This window comes from Nycticebus coucang, chromosome 8 (genome assembly GCF_027406575.1).
Source record: "Nycticebus coucang isolate mNycCou1 chromosome 8, mNycCou1.pri, whole genome shotgun sequence".
NCBI classification, from domain to species: domain Eukaryota; kingdom Metazoa; phylum Chordata; class Mammalia; order Primates; family Lorisidae; genus Nycticebus; species Nycticebus coucang.
The window spans coordinates 26,036,555-26,052,404 of NC_069787.1; the positions used below are offsets into that span (position 1 = coordinate 26,036,555).

Sequence of the window (15,850 nt, forward strand, 5' to 3'; positions counted from 1 at the left end):
TCCCACAGCTGGGAGGACAGCACGCGCACGTCGTCAGGGGTGCGGATTAGGGATGATTTTGCCGTCCCTTTGTTCTTTTCCCCTGCCTTCCACGTTCCCAGTGTACATCTGATGTCTGTCTTTTCTGCTGAGTTATTCGACCATGAGAACAGAGCCTATGGCAGTACCTGGCACAGAGCGGGCGCTGGGTATACACTTGCGGAACCAACCAACCAACGCAGGGGCCCTGGCATGGCCCCCCTCGCCCCCTATTTGTCCGCGGCTCCGGGCACGTAGCAGGCGCCCCCTAAACATCTGTAGAGCAAATGATCAGGAAGTTTTCGGCGCCGAGCACGTGAAGCTCTGGAAACCAGGACAGCAAATGAGTGTCTCTGAGACCACAAAAGCGATTCAGGCGCGTGCGAGAGGCCGCGCCGGGCGACCGCGGGGGGAATGGCACCGAGAGGGGCGCCCCGCGGGGGAAGCTGCCCGCGTGGCTCGCGAGGCCGGGGCGCAGGGAGCCGCGCGCCGGCACGTGCTCGTCTCGGAGCCGGCCGGGCCGGGGCGGGCGCGCGTGTGCGCGTGGGGCGTGCGGTGTGAGCCCGCGCCCTGCCCCCCGCGCGTGCCGCCGGGCGGGCGCGGTGTGAGTCACGGCGGGGCTCGCCTTTATAACGGCCGCGAGGCTCGCGGGAGCTGCCGCGCCGCCCATCCGCCCGCCCGCTGCTCCGCGCTCCAGCGAGCGCTCCGGGTCCCCGCGCCCCCAGCCGGCCCCAACGGCCGCCCAGTCCCGCGGGCGCCATGAGGAGCCCGCGCCGCGCCCCGCTCCTGCTGCTGCTGCTGCTGCCACCGCTGCTGCTCGCGCCCCGCGCCGGCGAGGCCGCCGTGATCACGGGGGTAAGCTGCCCGAGCGCACCTGTCCGCCGGGGATGCGCGCCCGGGATGCGCCCGGGAGGCCTGGGGACCCGGACAGGGAAGGGGCGGAAAGGGGCACGGTAGGGTCGCCCTGGGCCAGGACACTTGCCTGGGTCGCCTTTGGCGCACTCGGGAAAGTGCCCTGCTCCACAAACAGCAGACACTGGGGACGTCCTGGAAGAAAAAGTGGCAAGAGTGTCACCTCGCCACCTTTATCACCATCTTCTCTCGCTTACTTTCTTCTCATCACTCCACAACCTCGCTTCTCCTGTTTACTCTGTTTTTCTGTTACACTTAGGGAAGTTTCAGAGTCTTCTCTAGTGCTTTTGGAGGCATGCCAGCCTCGAACCTTGACGTTTGATGGCCCCTTCCAGAAACGCACTGGAGCAAGGCGAATACCCTCCACGTCCTGCGGGGCTTAATCCTGCATTCAAGGAGTCCGCTCCCCAGGAGTCCTACGGAAACCCTTTGAAAAACTTGGTCGGGGCCAAGTGTGCTTTGAAAAGCAATTGGACACTTCCTTCTGGTTGGGACTTTTCCCCCCCTTAGCCTCCTGAGGTTCTCCTTGTAAAAGTTTTTAATTTCTGATCGCCGAATAAAGCACCTTCAGTGCTCTGCATAATTATGAAGTAGGTTGCCATGTAGATGGTGTTTAAACTTAGAGAAGACGTGTTCATCATTCTTGTAAGTAGGAGCTAGTTCATTTCTCTCCTACTCCCAAAAGGTTTCTTTGTGTGGATATGAAGAATGAGTTTACAATACAAAATTTAAAAATCTAGCGTAGTTTCCATCAACAATGCAAAACCACTACCATTTCCGAGTCATTCAACTACTTTACTCTTTTTTTATAGTGCAGAATTATTTTACACTTTATTACTTCAAATATCTAAGTCTGCAGTATAGGATTTAAATAAAATGCCTATATTTGAAATTATGATACATAGTGAAATTAAATTTAACTTTAAAGGAAATGTCATTCTCTTGAACAAATAAAGCTCTACTGTCTTTATACTAATTAATAGGTTTATAGCATTTTGGAAGTCCTTGTGCTATGGCGGCATTTGGTTACGTACAATAGATATTTAATTATAAACTTTATGGTATTTATTAGAGAGTATTTTTAAAAATTGCTTGCATGCTTTGTCAGTAGCTAGTCCTGAGTGGTTGGGGAAAAAGTTTTTACAGGTTTTTCTAGTGCAAGAGAATTGAAACATGATTGCATTTTTTCCCTTCTTCCCCTGCCGGTTCATTTTAGATTTCTCCTAATCCTCTCAGCCCAAGATTCTTTTGCAATATAAGTATCTTTTTGTTCCATTCACATGGCAACACTATTTGAATAGCTCTACAAAGGGCTAAAGATGAAAGCTATTAGGAAACAACTGTCTAATTAAAAATACATAAAGCTATACAATTCTTTGTAAATTTTCCAAGAACTGAAGCTTTTTGTTACAAAATGAAATTTTATCACATTATGTTTATCTGTTACAGAGGTTTAGACTGGGTTTATTATACATGTATAGTTATGTGTGCTACTTTCGTTGTGTTAACTCAGTGTTACAAAATGAGAATTTAAAAATGTCCTCTAAAGCAACACGTAATAAAACATAGCTACATCTCATGACAAGAACCACCTGAATTCAAATGCAAAACTTAGCAATGTATCTAGATATATTGTGTATACAATATTAAAAATCCAGGTGATTGAATTTTAAAAGATTTTGGCTGTATTTTTGATGTCTTATTAAAAGAGTTAGTAGGGCCTTAGAATTCAGGGTATTGATCATCTGTTGAAATAAAATACTGGCTAAAACTTCCACATTATATATGTAACATATGAAGATATTTTGAAATCGATTTATATATCCATATAGATTTGTTAAAACCATTAGAAAAGATCATAAACTAGAGATCTCATTTATGGAATATAATGGCCACATCATATACTTGATTTCTGGCATACCAGTAGAAATTGGAAAATGGAAATGTTTAGATATTATTCTATAAAATCCCCAAACCCCAAAGTAAAAATTATAATTTTTATCCAGATATTTATTTTAACTAGACTACAAAAACAAAACAAAACAAAACCTAGTGGAGGAAGTAGATGAAACTCTAAAGCAAGATAGTCAGTCATCTTTAATGAAAAATAATGATTAAAAATGTGCCATATATTTCTGCTTTGAAAGTTATGGCTGTTTCCCAAACTGAGAAATGAAAGACTGTTTTAATTGTTTCTAATAAGTGTACATTTAAATTTGTGCCTAAATGACAAACTTTTTAGCTTTTTACATACATATTATGGGATGTTTTTACCTTATCACTAGCAAAACATACTATGCATACTGTTAACAATGCATACTGTTAAAGCATTCTACTTTTTGTTGGTTCTAGGAAAGAGTAATTAATTCTTCAGACCTATTTGCGTGCAAATAAATTTAGACTTATTATTTATTTCCATTTAGTAGAGTGCAGAAATTCCTCCGTAGTTGATTCTTTGATTATATGCATTTACAAATTTTATATTGGAAGCAGGTACTTTGATAATTGCATCTGTCACATTTCTCAATCTGACAGATTTTACAGGAAAGTTCACTTGATTTTGTAATGTCCACATTTCTATATCCTAAGCCAATAATATCCTTTTGTGGGTTAGTTACCTGAAAAAAAGAGGAACATAAGGCAAAAGTCTTCATCCGTCCATTCTCAACCTGTAAGATTTCTTTTTGATTAAAAAAAAAGAAGAAGAAGAAGAAGAAGAAGAAAAGAAGAAAAAGAAAGGAAATGGTGAAAATCAAATCAGAGGTGTGAGAAACATCAAGTCTCATGAACCAAAATGCAAATATTAGAAAGGGAAAATGAATACTTCTAAAACTTACATCAGTGCCTTTATGGGTCTGGAGTGTTTCATGCCAGATTTAGAGACCATTTAAATATCTTTTTAAAATTGTGTCCAGTGTATTCTGCAGCTAATAGTCATAAAATCTTGTGATTCGATTTATGTAGTTCCTAATAGCTATGTATAAGACAAATATTCTTTATGTTCAAAGCCAATGCAACCACAAAGGACTAGAAAACAAGAGCTGATTTTTTTTAATCTTTTGTTTGAGATTTTCCTAATCCAAGGGATATTTATTATTTTGTTTGAAAAACTGGAAAAATCTGATCAGATTTTATTGTAGATTTGTGCAAACAATTGAAGAGTCTAATTCTTTTTTTGTATGTATGTGATTATTAAAGTCATAGTGTTTGGATATTTGAAGAGCATTTTCACTGCTAATTTTAGATTTCCTTAGCCTGAGTCTTTCCCTCTATCTATATTTATCTGTTTGTTTATTACATTGCAGGCCTGCGACAAGGACCCCCAGTGTGGTGGAGGCATGTGCTGTGCTGTTAGTATCTGGGTTAAGAGCATAAGAATTTGCACACCTATGGGCAAACTGGGAGACAGCTGCCATCCGCTGACTCGTAAAGTTAGTATATATATATATTTGTATTCATGGTGGTTCTCTCATGCTGCAATAATTTAACTCCAAGCAAGGTCTATATGACATGAAGGCCAGGGTAATGTGCTTGGAATTGAAAGTTGGAAGAAAAACAGTGGAGAAACTACCCCCTGCCTTCTTTTCCCTTCCATTTCAAAGAATCCTATTCTTTACAATCCTTATTCAAATGATAATTTTCATATCATTGTTCTCACAGCATTAGAAACATTATGGAAATAATTTCTTCTAACATACAAATTCACTTAAAAATTATTTAGGACAAAAATACGTGTTATGTTTGAGTATGCTCCCTTTTTGCAGAGAGTAGAGTATAGAAGTCTGTTTTTGTTTTGGGTGTTTTTTTTTTTAGCAGTTTTTGGCTGGGGCTGGGTTTGAACCTGCTGCCTCCGGTATATGGAGCCGGTGCCCTACTCCTTTCAGCCACAGACACCGCAAGAGTATAGAAGTTTTTGGAAAGACTTTTGATATTACATTTACGTAAGCTTTAGCTTTGTTTTTCACTTTTGTTTTACCTTTGTGTTTTTTCAGAAAATCATCTATAGCATAGTCACATTTGTATCTTAATTTGAAAGTTCTCTATTTTGACTCTATCCCTACAGAATACCTGGTTCACATTTTAGAAATTAATGATATTTAATTTTCCAATTTGCTTTATTACCTGGCAGCTCGATATCACAATGACCTGAAGAACACTTTTGAGAAGTTATTGACAATAAGTGGTGTCACAGGGTGGCAGGATTGGACAGGGCTTCGGAGGTTGTGTTTCCAAGGGTTGCAGACTGACCTGTCACAGGGATGAGGCAGGCTTATGTTTCATCAGGAAGGGGCTGCATGGGAGACAGAAGGGAGCAGAGAAGTGTGTGGAGCTGGAGAGTCTTTGCTCTTCAGACTGAAAACTTTTGGAAGGCAGCTATGCCGATCACTGTCCCACCAATGCATCTATCAGACTGAAAAGTTTTATTTTTTTATTTATTTTATTTATTTATTTTTTTTGCGGTTTTTGGCCAGGGCTGGGTTTGAACCCGCCACCTCCAACATATGGGGCCGGTGCCCTACTCCTTTATGCCACAGGCGCTGCCCAGACTAAAAACTTTTGAAACACAGGAGAGGCTCACAAAATCCCCTGGGAATGCATTGTCTTCCTCTAGCCCCACCTTTTCATTTCACCCGTGAGTAAGGTGTAGTCCAGAGGCATTGCGGCGCCTGTGGCTCAGTGAGTAGGGTGCTGGCCCCATATGCCGAGGGTGGCGGGTTCAAACCCAGCCCCAGCCAAACTGCAACAAAAAAATAGCCGGGCATTGTGGTGGGCACCTGTAGTCCCAGCTGCTCAGGAGGCTGAGGCAAGAGAATCACTTAAGCCCTAGAATTAGAGGTTGCTGTGAGCCGTGTGACGCCACGGCACTCTACCCGAGGGCGGTACAGTGAGACTCTGTCTCTACAAAAAAAAAAAAGAGAGACAAGTCCTAGCCCCGGTTGTCAGAGGCAGGTTCTATACGTTATATACTCTCATTTTAAAGTGGGTTGAAAATTTTCAAAGCACTCTGAATTCTATTTTCTACCTTATTCTTTCCCATGTGATTTTAGGTTTAAAACTGTAATAGAGCCAAACAGCTTTCCTATATTCCACAGTCCCAGATAACAGTCAATATTTTGACCTTCTCGGAGTGAACATAATAAAATAAATTATAGCCTGTTGGCTTAGGGTTAGCTCTGTGAGCTATAATATGGGGTCCAGTTGTTTGGGCCTCTCTAAAGACTGAATTTGCTTCTGGCTTTCCTGTGGTTACCTTGTGAAATACTTCCTGTTATGTTTAAACCATTCTTCCCCATTGTTTTACCACGCAAGACTATACTATATTTTTATTTTCTTTTGTTTTGTTTTATCTTATTTTGTTTTATTTTATTTTTTGAGATAGAGCCTCTATTGCAGCATCACAGCTCACTGCAACCTGAAACTCCCGGGCTCAAGTGAACCTCCTACCTCAGCCTCCCAAATAGCTGAGATTACAGACATGCACCTATATGTCCAGATCATTTTTTAAATTATTATTTTTTTGTAGAGACAGGGTCTTACTATGTTGCCCAAGCTGGTCTCAAACTCCTGGCCTCACACAAAGTGCTTCGGTCTTCCAAAGTGCTGGGATTACAGGTGTGAGTCACCACCCCAAGTCTTGTACTGTCATTTTAAAACATGATATGCACCATTTATTCGTCGACATTTTAAGACAAAAAAGGTCTTAAACTGTTAGTCATGTGTCTCAGTGCCAAACTTCCAGGAGGAAATGGCACTGGCTCAGCCACCTTTGTCATTGATCTCAGATTTATTATCGCCTTATTGAATTGTGAGTCATCCTTTGTACATTTAAGTCATTGTCTCTGAAAAGTTTACTTCTAACCTTGTCCTTTAAGAATGATGTTATTTGTATACTGTGTTAATATGACTCCACATACCCTAGAATCAATCATGTAGCCTGTTTGCTAAAACAGCAAAGGAAAAGTGACACATTCCGGGGGACTACTTTTGTGTTAGTGATAGTTGTCACTTGTTAAATGGCATTCTGCATTTAAATGTCGTGCATATATTTCTTATTTAATACTTATAACAAGCCTATGAGGTAGGTTTGTTTTGTCATTGAAGCAGTGCTAGTTGAAGCAGCACAGGCCTTAAGAGAGGAGACATTGAATTTCCCTTCCTTCTCATACCCCATTGTCTGTGTGCTCTTAATCACTACCCTTTTCTACCTTCATGAAAGCAGTCATTGTGCTTAATTTGACCCCCTCCCCATTTTTTTTAGTCCAATTAACCAAAACTGTTTCAAGTAGGTAACAGAGACAAACTGGTCACTGAGTGAGTAATAAGAGTTCACATTGGGAATTTGTGTCATACAATAATTTTAATGGGTTTTCTAAATTTGAGATGTTTAAAAGGGAACCAAATTCCATTTCCTCAGTTCCTAGATAATTTGAAGTTCAGGTTTAATGCAACATCGATTCTAAATGTAAGTAAACTCAATCTTCTCTCATAAATACAGATATGTCTCCATGATTTTATTTTTATCATGGGTCTAATAATGAGGTCTTTAAATAATCGATTATGGTTTTCAATGTAAAATTAAGTTATAAAATAGTAGAAGTATCTTTTTTATAAGGTTTTATGTCAAATTTTAGCTTTCTTCCATTTAGACGTCCACTTGAAATATATTTCTGGAACTTGATTTTGTAACTTTTCATATTGGCTGCTTTTCTGTCATAAAATAACGTTTTCAAAGATTATTTGATAACCTATTTTAAGAGTAGATCCCAGAGTTGTTACTTGTTTCAGATGAAATTAATGTATCCTGGAAAACATTTAGTTTCTTCTGGAATACCTCTCAGCTACTATATATTCTCTTCAAAACAACTCAAGAAAAAACCTTTCACAAATATATTCTTGTGAACATTATGGGCAGTATTCAGTTCTGCTTTTAAGTTTTAATAGCTCATTAGTAGATGGTAAAAATACAGACATTATGGAGAAAATTCTTTTTCCATTTTGTTTTGGCTTAGTCATTATTAGCCACCAAAATCTGTTTATGTGGGTAAAATAAACAGTCACTGTTGAAGGAAACTGAGAACTACAGATAGGAAGTGGTAGTGAGTTTGATTTAGTGTTTTATTTCAGATGCCTCGATTAAGTTGGAGAATTTATAGTCACTGGTGGGCTGTTGTTGTATAATTGTGTCATTTTTAACTTTATATTTGATAATTTTTTAATATAATGAAATATATAAGCTCAGCTAGCGAGAATAGGATGTACATTTTCTGAACACATTTTAAAGCAAATAATAGTTTTAACAGATATTCATTTTTAATAATTAATTTTTAACACTTAATGAAGAATGACTTACTGAATCATGTCTATAGGAAAAACTTTCTGCTTAAAAAGGCCAATATTTGGCAAGAGGGACTTTACCTAACAAATGCAATCAGTGTAACCTGGCTTATTGTACCCTCAATGAATCCCCAACAATAAAAAAAAAAAGAATTCCAAAAAAAAAAAAAAAGCCAATATTTTAATATCTACTGATACTTCTTAAAGTTTAAGTATTATAAGATTACCAATTTGCATCTCATTTCGATTAATGTTTGGCTTTGGAAGCTTATCCTCGTGCGATTAATACTTTAATGTTTGTTGCCTATTATTTTGTGAACCTTCTTTCTTTTCATGTTTTTTTGTATGTTTTGTTTTTTTCTGAAGGCGTGGTCTCCATCTGTTGCCCATGCTGGAGTGCAGAGTGCAGCATCATCATCATAGCTCACTGCAACCTTTAACTGCTGAACTCAAGCGATCCTCCTGCCTCAGCCTTCTAAGTAGCTGGAACAATAGGCACACGCCACCATGCCCAGCTAATTTTTCTATTTTTTTTAGAGATGGGGTTTTACTGTGTTGTCCAGGCCAGTCTCAAACTGCTAGTCTCAAGCAGTTCTCTTGCGGCAGCCTCCCAAAGTGCTAGGATTATAAGTATATGCCACCATGCCCAACTCTAAATGTTTTCCATTTAAACAACTGTGTTTCTTCCAAAAAAATCTTGTTTTTAAATTTTGCTGTACTTTTTATATAAATAATTTTAATACCGGTTTTCTTTTTTCTTTTTTTAACTTGATAACTTGACCAATACATTTTCCTTATCTGAAGGAAAAAACTTTAAATAAAGCCTGGGTCACAGCCGGGCATGGTGGCTCATGCTTATAATTTTAGCACTTTGGGAAGCCAAGGCAAGGGCATTTGAAGCCAGGAGTTTGAGACCAGCCTAGGCAACTCAGTGAGACCCTACTTCTACAAAAAAATAAAAAAATTAGGTGGGCATAGTGGTGTGCACCTGTAGTCCCAGCTGCTAAGGAGGTTGAAGCAGGAGGATAATTTAAGCCCAAGAGTTAAAGACTGTAATAAGCTATGATTGTGCCACTGTACTCCAGCCTGGGCAACAGACCTGCTCTCTTACAGAAAACCTGGGTCTGGTTTGGTTAATAAAAATTGAAGATTATCGGTGGTTCTGAGATTTTACAACAAACCTATGATAAAACATTTTAAAAATACAGCAGAGGCCCTGTAAGTTTACCACCAAGGGACTGTGACAAACTAGTCAACATAAGGAACTAGGCCAGCTGTACTAATACGTACATGTGGTGCATGCTCCATCTGTGAAAATTAGGGCACCTTAAGGAGGTAGTCAGGGTAGGGAAGTGGTCAACTATGGAGGCTCTACTATAATCATTATTTCAGATTATAAAATTATTAGAATTTTAACATAAAAGTTTTAAATGTTAAAAAGTTAATTTTTTAATTAAAAATATTTCTTGGTCAGGTGCAGTGGCTCACACCTGCAGTTCTGGCACTTTGAGAGGCCGAGGTAGGTGGATAGATCACCTGAGCTCAAGGTTTTGAGACCAGCCTGAGCAAGAGTGAGACTCCATCTCTACTAAAAATAGGACAGGAATTGTGGTGGGAGCCTATAATCCCAGCTACTTGGGAAGTTGAGGTAGGAAGATCTCTTGAGCCCAAGAGTTTGAGCTTGATGTGAGCTATGATGTCATGGCACTCTACCAGGGTGACAGAGTGAGATTCTGTTTCAGAAAAACAACCAAAAGAATTTTTTTTCTTTTTTTTTAAATTGTTGGGGATTCATTGAGGGTACAAGAAACCAGGTTGCACTGATTGCATTTGTTAGGTAAAGTCCCTCTTACAATGGTGTCTTGGCCCCAAAAGGTGTGACACACACCAAGACCCCACCTTCCTCCCTCCTTCCCTCTCTCTGCTCTTCCTTTCCCCACCCCTCCCTCCTTCTTTCTCTCTCTGCTCTCCCCTTCCCCCACCCCCACTGTGTCATTAATTGTCATTAATTGTCCTCATTTCAAAATTGAGTACATAGGATTCATGCTTCTCCATTCTTGTGATGCTTTACTAAGAATAATATCTTCCATTTCCATCCAAGTTAATACAAAAGATGTAAAGTCTCCATTTTTTTTAATGGCTGAATAGTATTCCATGGTGTACATTTACAACAGCTTGTTAATCCATTCCTGGGTTGTTGGGCATTTAGGCTGTTTCCACATTTTGGTGATTGTAAATTAAGCTGCAGTAAACAGTCTAGTGCAAGTATCCTTATGATAAAAGGGTTTTTTCCTTCTGGGTAGATGCCCAGTAATGGGATTGCAGGATCAAATGGGAGGTCTAGCTTGAGTTCTTTGAGGGTTCGCCATACTTCCCTCCAAAAAGGTTGTACTAGTTTGCAGTCCCACCAGCAGTGTAAAAGTGCTCCCTTCTCTCCACATTCACGCCAGCATCTGCAGTTTTGAGATTTTGTGATATAGGCTATTCTTACTGAGGTTAGATAGTATCTCAGGATAGTTTTAATTTGCATTTCTCTAATAATTAGGGATGATGATCATTTTTCATATGTTTGTTAGCCATTCGTCCGTCTTCTTTAGAGAAGGTTCTATTCATGTCTCTTGCCCATTGACCAAAAGAATTTCTTAAATAGTAAAATATGACTGGTATAACTAAAAAAATTAGTAAAAGAAGGATAAAAGAAAGCAAAGTATGCTAATTCCCTCATCTCTCCTATCACAATGTCAGGGGCCACTATCTACCTTGATTTCTTGGGATAGCACCATAGCTGTGGTTACAGGTTCAAATCAGCAAAGACACTCACAAAGCATAAACATGCTTTAGTCTAATGCAAGTTTTCTCAACTTTAGCACTGTATGTCCTTTACCGAGTTTTTCTCAATGATAACATCTTGCAAAACTATTGTACAATACTACAGCCAGCATGCCCACATCAATGCAGACAAGATACAAAACATTTCCATCATTATAACTGTCCTGCACATAGCCCTTTTATAAGAGCTATTTTATTTTTAAAAGCGACTACAAGTGAATAAGAGCTATGCTTTTTCAAAAGTGCTGGATATTCTGCCTTGGTAACATCTAGAATTTGCTGTTTGGAATTCTAGGCTATTAGAGACTTTGGATTGAGTGGTATTTGGTTGATTGAAGTTTGGACTAAATGGTTCCAGTCTGCATCTTCTGTGAGCACTTCCTTAGGAGTCAGTGGGCTAGTCAAGGAATTGGCAAGCATATACTGAGTGTATAGTATCAGAAATTGCAGTTCTCATTAGGTGCTCACAGGGGAGAAAGGGATATTCTCATAGAGCTTGGGGCATTTACAGTCTCTAGGGAGGGAGGGAGAAATCAACTGAGTTTGAATGAGAAAAAGGAAATCCAGGTATTAGGGGCCTGCAGTGCAGTCTGATCATCATGTAAAGTTGGTCGAGGCAGATCTAGATTGGTGCCTATACCATCTTGGTGCCTTTGATAAGAAAAGGAATACAAGGAGATCTTCGAAAAGTTTCACAAAAGTATCTAACCTTGGCAACACATTGCCAGGCCCCTCCTAGGTCCTAGAGGGGCCTGTGCAAGTGAGGGCCTTTGGCTTCTTTGGCTTCATGGTAGATCCATCTGTAATCCATCTCTGAGTTCGATGGTATGAATCACACTGGGCACCCTTCAGTGCCAGGCATGTATAGGGTGGTGAGGAGGCTGCAGGACCTGTGATGTTCATCCGGTCCTCCACTGGCCTTCAGGGACTTGTGGTCTATGCAAGAGTGAGGAGTGCAGGCAGGTGGTGGTAGGCATTTACCTAATATCTTTCTGAGCATCTTCTATGTGTTATAACAGCCTATGAGCCATGTTCTCATTAATAGAATAGATACAGGCCCCTTCAAAGAGCCTGGAGTCTGGGCATCGTGGTTTTTAAGAAGAAGCAAAATCTAGAAGAAATCAGGGCCAGTTTGACCACCAACACTAATTCTTTCTAGCTGAGTGACCTCACTTGGATGCATCACTTCTCTGTAAGAAGAAGGCACTCAGGGTAGGGTGCCATATACCGAGGGTGGCAGGTTCAAACCCGGCCCCAACCAAATCACAACAAAAGAAAATAGCCAGGCGTTGTGGCAGGTGGCAGGCACCTGTAGTCCCAGCTACTTGGGAGGCTGAGGCAGGAGAATTGCCTAAGCCCAGGAGTTGGAGGTTGCTGTGAGCTGTGACGCTACAGCACTCTACCGTGGGTGATAAAGTGAGGCTCTGTCTCTAAAAAATAAACAAATAAATAAACCTTAAAAAAAAGAAGAAGAAGAAGCCACTCAGCTTGTCTTGAAACAGGATGGACAATCTGGCAGGCAGAGTTGGGGTGACATCCACACGTGATACCCTCGGAGGCCCAATTCATGGCATCACTCTGGGTTCTTTTTCTCTCTTGCTGTTTTCAGGGTGCCAGCAGCCCCGGGTGACAAGCCAGAGAGTGATCACAGTGTCGTGATGCATAAAGCACAAAACCCCAGGCACTGTGAGGCGCTCGTGTGCAGCTGGCACTGTCTCACTGGGTATCTATCTGTCTTTCACTGCTGACGTGTAAGATCTGTGATGATGAGGGGCCTTTCCTGTTTTGTTCATTGCAGTGGAAATAGGTGGCACTTGACAGATAATCTATTGAATGAGTGAATGGAAGAAACATACTTGGTGGTTTCCATTTATAGCAGTTTGACATGTTTATTATAGGCACATATTATTTATTTTAGCGTCATTTTGGGGGGGTAATTGGTGCCTGTGACTGTTTTTCTTAACCTTAGCACTACTGGCATTTTGAGCTGGATAATTCTTTGTTATGAGGGGCTGTCCTTTACATTGTGGGGTGTTTAGCAACATGCTCAGCCTCAACCCGTTACATGGGACTAGACACCTCCTGCCCCAGTTTGACAAACAGAAACTGTCTCCAGACACTGCCAAATGCCCCCCAGGGGCAGGGTCACCCTGGGTGAGAGCCCACTAGCCTGTGCAAGTGGTTTTAGGCCTGGTGAAAGGAACCTCTCCAAACCTCTGGGTCAGCATGGATTATAAAGGTCGTTGATCATGACTTTTGATGCTATCCAGTTACAATTGTCTGAGCCCTTCTGGCAGCACCCATCTCCTCTGATGTGTTCTTGGTGGCAGCAGAGGAGCCAGCCCTTAGTGTTCTCCTCCAACTCACACAGTGACAGAACCATTCTGAGCACAGGTCTACGTTAAGCTAATGGCCAACAGGCCTGTGCATAGACACTGCCATCAGGACCCAGGAAGTGACAACGTGTCGAGGGCCAGAGGAGGGGGTGGCTCGGCTGTCCCTGGCGCTGCCTGTTCATCACATACATACCCTGCCCTCCTGTTGCTTCTCCTTCTTCCTTTTGTCCTTATTGATCTCGGTCATTTCCCTGGCCCTTCCAGAACCAATTTGGAAAGGGAAGGCAGGAAAGAAGAAAGAGGAAGAGAAGAAAAAGGAAAAAGGAGGTAAGAAGAATGTGAGCATGATACCACCGAAAGATACACCTGGGATAATTGGTCTTTACGTTGTTGGACTGTTGTAGAATTGGGTGTGTCTTACCAGTTCCACCCTAAAAATAGCGTTAGAATGGTTCTGCCACTGTCTACACACAGGCTTTTAAAAATATATACCTAGTGAAATCTATCTGAGGGCATCTGGAAGAGGACCCTCTGATTTTCTCATAAGGATAGGTCGTTGGTGTGGGGTGGCTTCTATCGGTACAGTCAAATAGGAAATGCACTAGAATGCTGTCAAATAAAGCATGTGAGTTTGGAAGCAGGAAGAAAGTATTTTCTGCCATGTATAAACCATAGAAGGATCTCTGAGGCATGAGTCTATAGCAGCTAGCCGGTCCCACAGGAGCCTGCACCATGGTCCTTTACCATCCCATTTCACTGGCTATAGTACATATGAGGGGTTAAACTTGCTCTGCATAGCTGGGAAGACAGGCAGATTCTCAAGAAGGCACCATTCCCAGGGGACGGAAAACAATTTTTTGCTTTCTTTGTTTTTTGTGTACTCCTCCTACGGCTGGCACAGAGAGCCACCACGCTAGCGGCTGGTCAACCCTCCTCAGCCCAGCTTCCTGGCGACGTGGGGTGGGTTCTTAGCGTGCCTCTGAGAATGAAGCAGACCTTTCGCTGCTGAGTCTACATAGGCCAGGGTCTGGTTTGTTCCATCTATGCAAATTGAGCTTGCCTCCGTCCCTAATTCCCCACTGCTCCTTTTTTAATTTTTTCCCAGCATTTTGACTCCTGACATCTGTGCAAATGTATGAATTGTTGTACATTGCTTATTGATTGCGAGTTGATATTTGCTCATTACATAGATGTGTTTGTGCCTGTGAGACCATGTTTTTAAGGAGCTTCAATAGCAAAACACTATAAAAAGAAATAAAATGAGAAAATGTAAAAGGTAGAATAGCTCAATGACTAAAAATGTGGTCCCTCTGGTCCAGCAGCGAGCCAGACCTCAAGCTTTAGATCCGTGACCTTGGGCACTTTGCTTCTCTCTGTGCCTCCTCTCATCTGTGAAACGAGTGCGAAGTATTTGCCACCTCTCCAAGGAGACTGTAAGGTTGGGAAAGGGTAATGTACAAAAAGTGCTGAGTGTATTGTCTAATGGGTCGTTAACTCTCAATAAACTTTAGTTATTGTTACTCAAAGATGTATGTCAAGAATGGTTTGGTTCAGTTTTCAAACATTTCCTGCTCTGACTCGGTTTTCTTTTTTATTTAGGTTCCGTTTTTCGGGCGGAGAATGCATCACACATGTCCATGCCTGCCAGGCTTGGCCTGTTTACGGACTTCATTTAACCGATATATTTGTTTAGCCCGAAAGTAATGACGTTAGGGTAGAAACTTTAAATGTGAATAGCCATATTGATGTCTGTAAAATCTCACTTGTGATTGTGCCAAACAAATATTTAATAATATGCCAGAAAGAAATGCTCTTGCTTTCTCAACTTTCTAAGTAACCTTTTTATCTTTGATTTTAAAATGATGGTTGGTTTGTTGTTTTCCTTTTTTTTTTTTCTTTCCTGAAAGGGAATTTTAATTTTGGATAGAAATATAAAGTATAAGCCATTATGGAACTGGTTCTCATTTCCCTGTTTGCGTTTTGGTTTGGTTTGGCTTTTTTTATGTTAACAACTTACCCATTTTCACAAAAATGAGGAACATAAGAATTTGATATTTTGTTACAGAAATATTTTTTCTCCCCCTCCCAACCCCACCCCTACCCGTGCTCTAAGACACATCCACACACATTTGGTCTCTTCCCTAATATTCCTCGAAGACTTACAAAGCTCTCACTTTATTCTTTCCATTTCCCTTCTCTCCTCTCTGGCATTTAAAAGCCGAGGGTTGCTGGCAGAATCACTGACAAGAATCCAGCTTTTCACCTGATCCTTAGACAGTGAACAGGGTGGAGAGTTGAACTAGGTATGCCAGGTTCCTCTCCAGGGGTGGAGACTGGGTGTACTTCTGGGACTTTCCTAAACTCGTCCACCCAGTGGACTCCTGCTCTGCCCTTTGGTGTGAGGACATAAGGAATGGAAA

General features: G+C 41.2%; 1 protein-coding gene across 1 annotated transcript; it reads left to right on the forward strand.

Moving 5' to 3' along the window:
• The first annotated feature begins 619 nt into the window (after window positions 1-619).
• On the forward strand, window positions 620-15,607 carry PROK2 (prokineticin 2). The gene is made up of 3 exons (XM_053599947.1): window positions 620-873; window positions 4,236-4,361; window positions 15,030-15,607. Exons 1-3 carry the CDS (start codon window positions 778-780, stop codon window positions 15,132-15,134), a joined length of 327 nt encoding a protein of 108 aa, XP_053455922.1. The 5' UTR covers window positions 620-777; the 3' UTR covers window positions 15,135-15,607.
• Window positions 15,608-15,850: the final 243 nt, after the last annotated feature.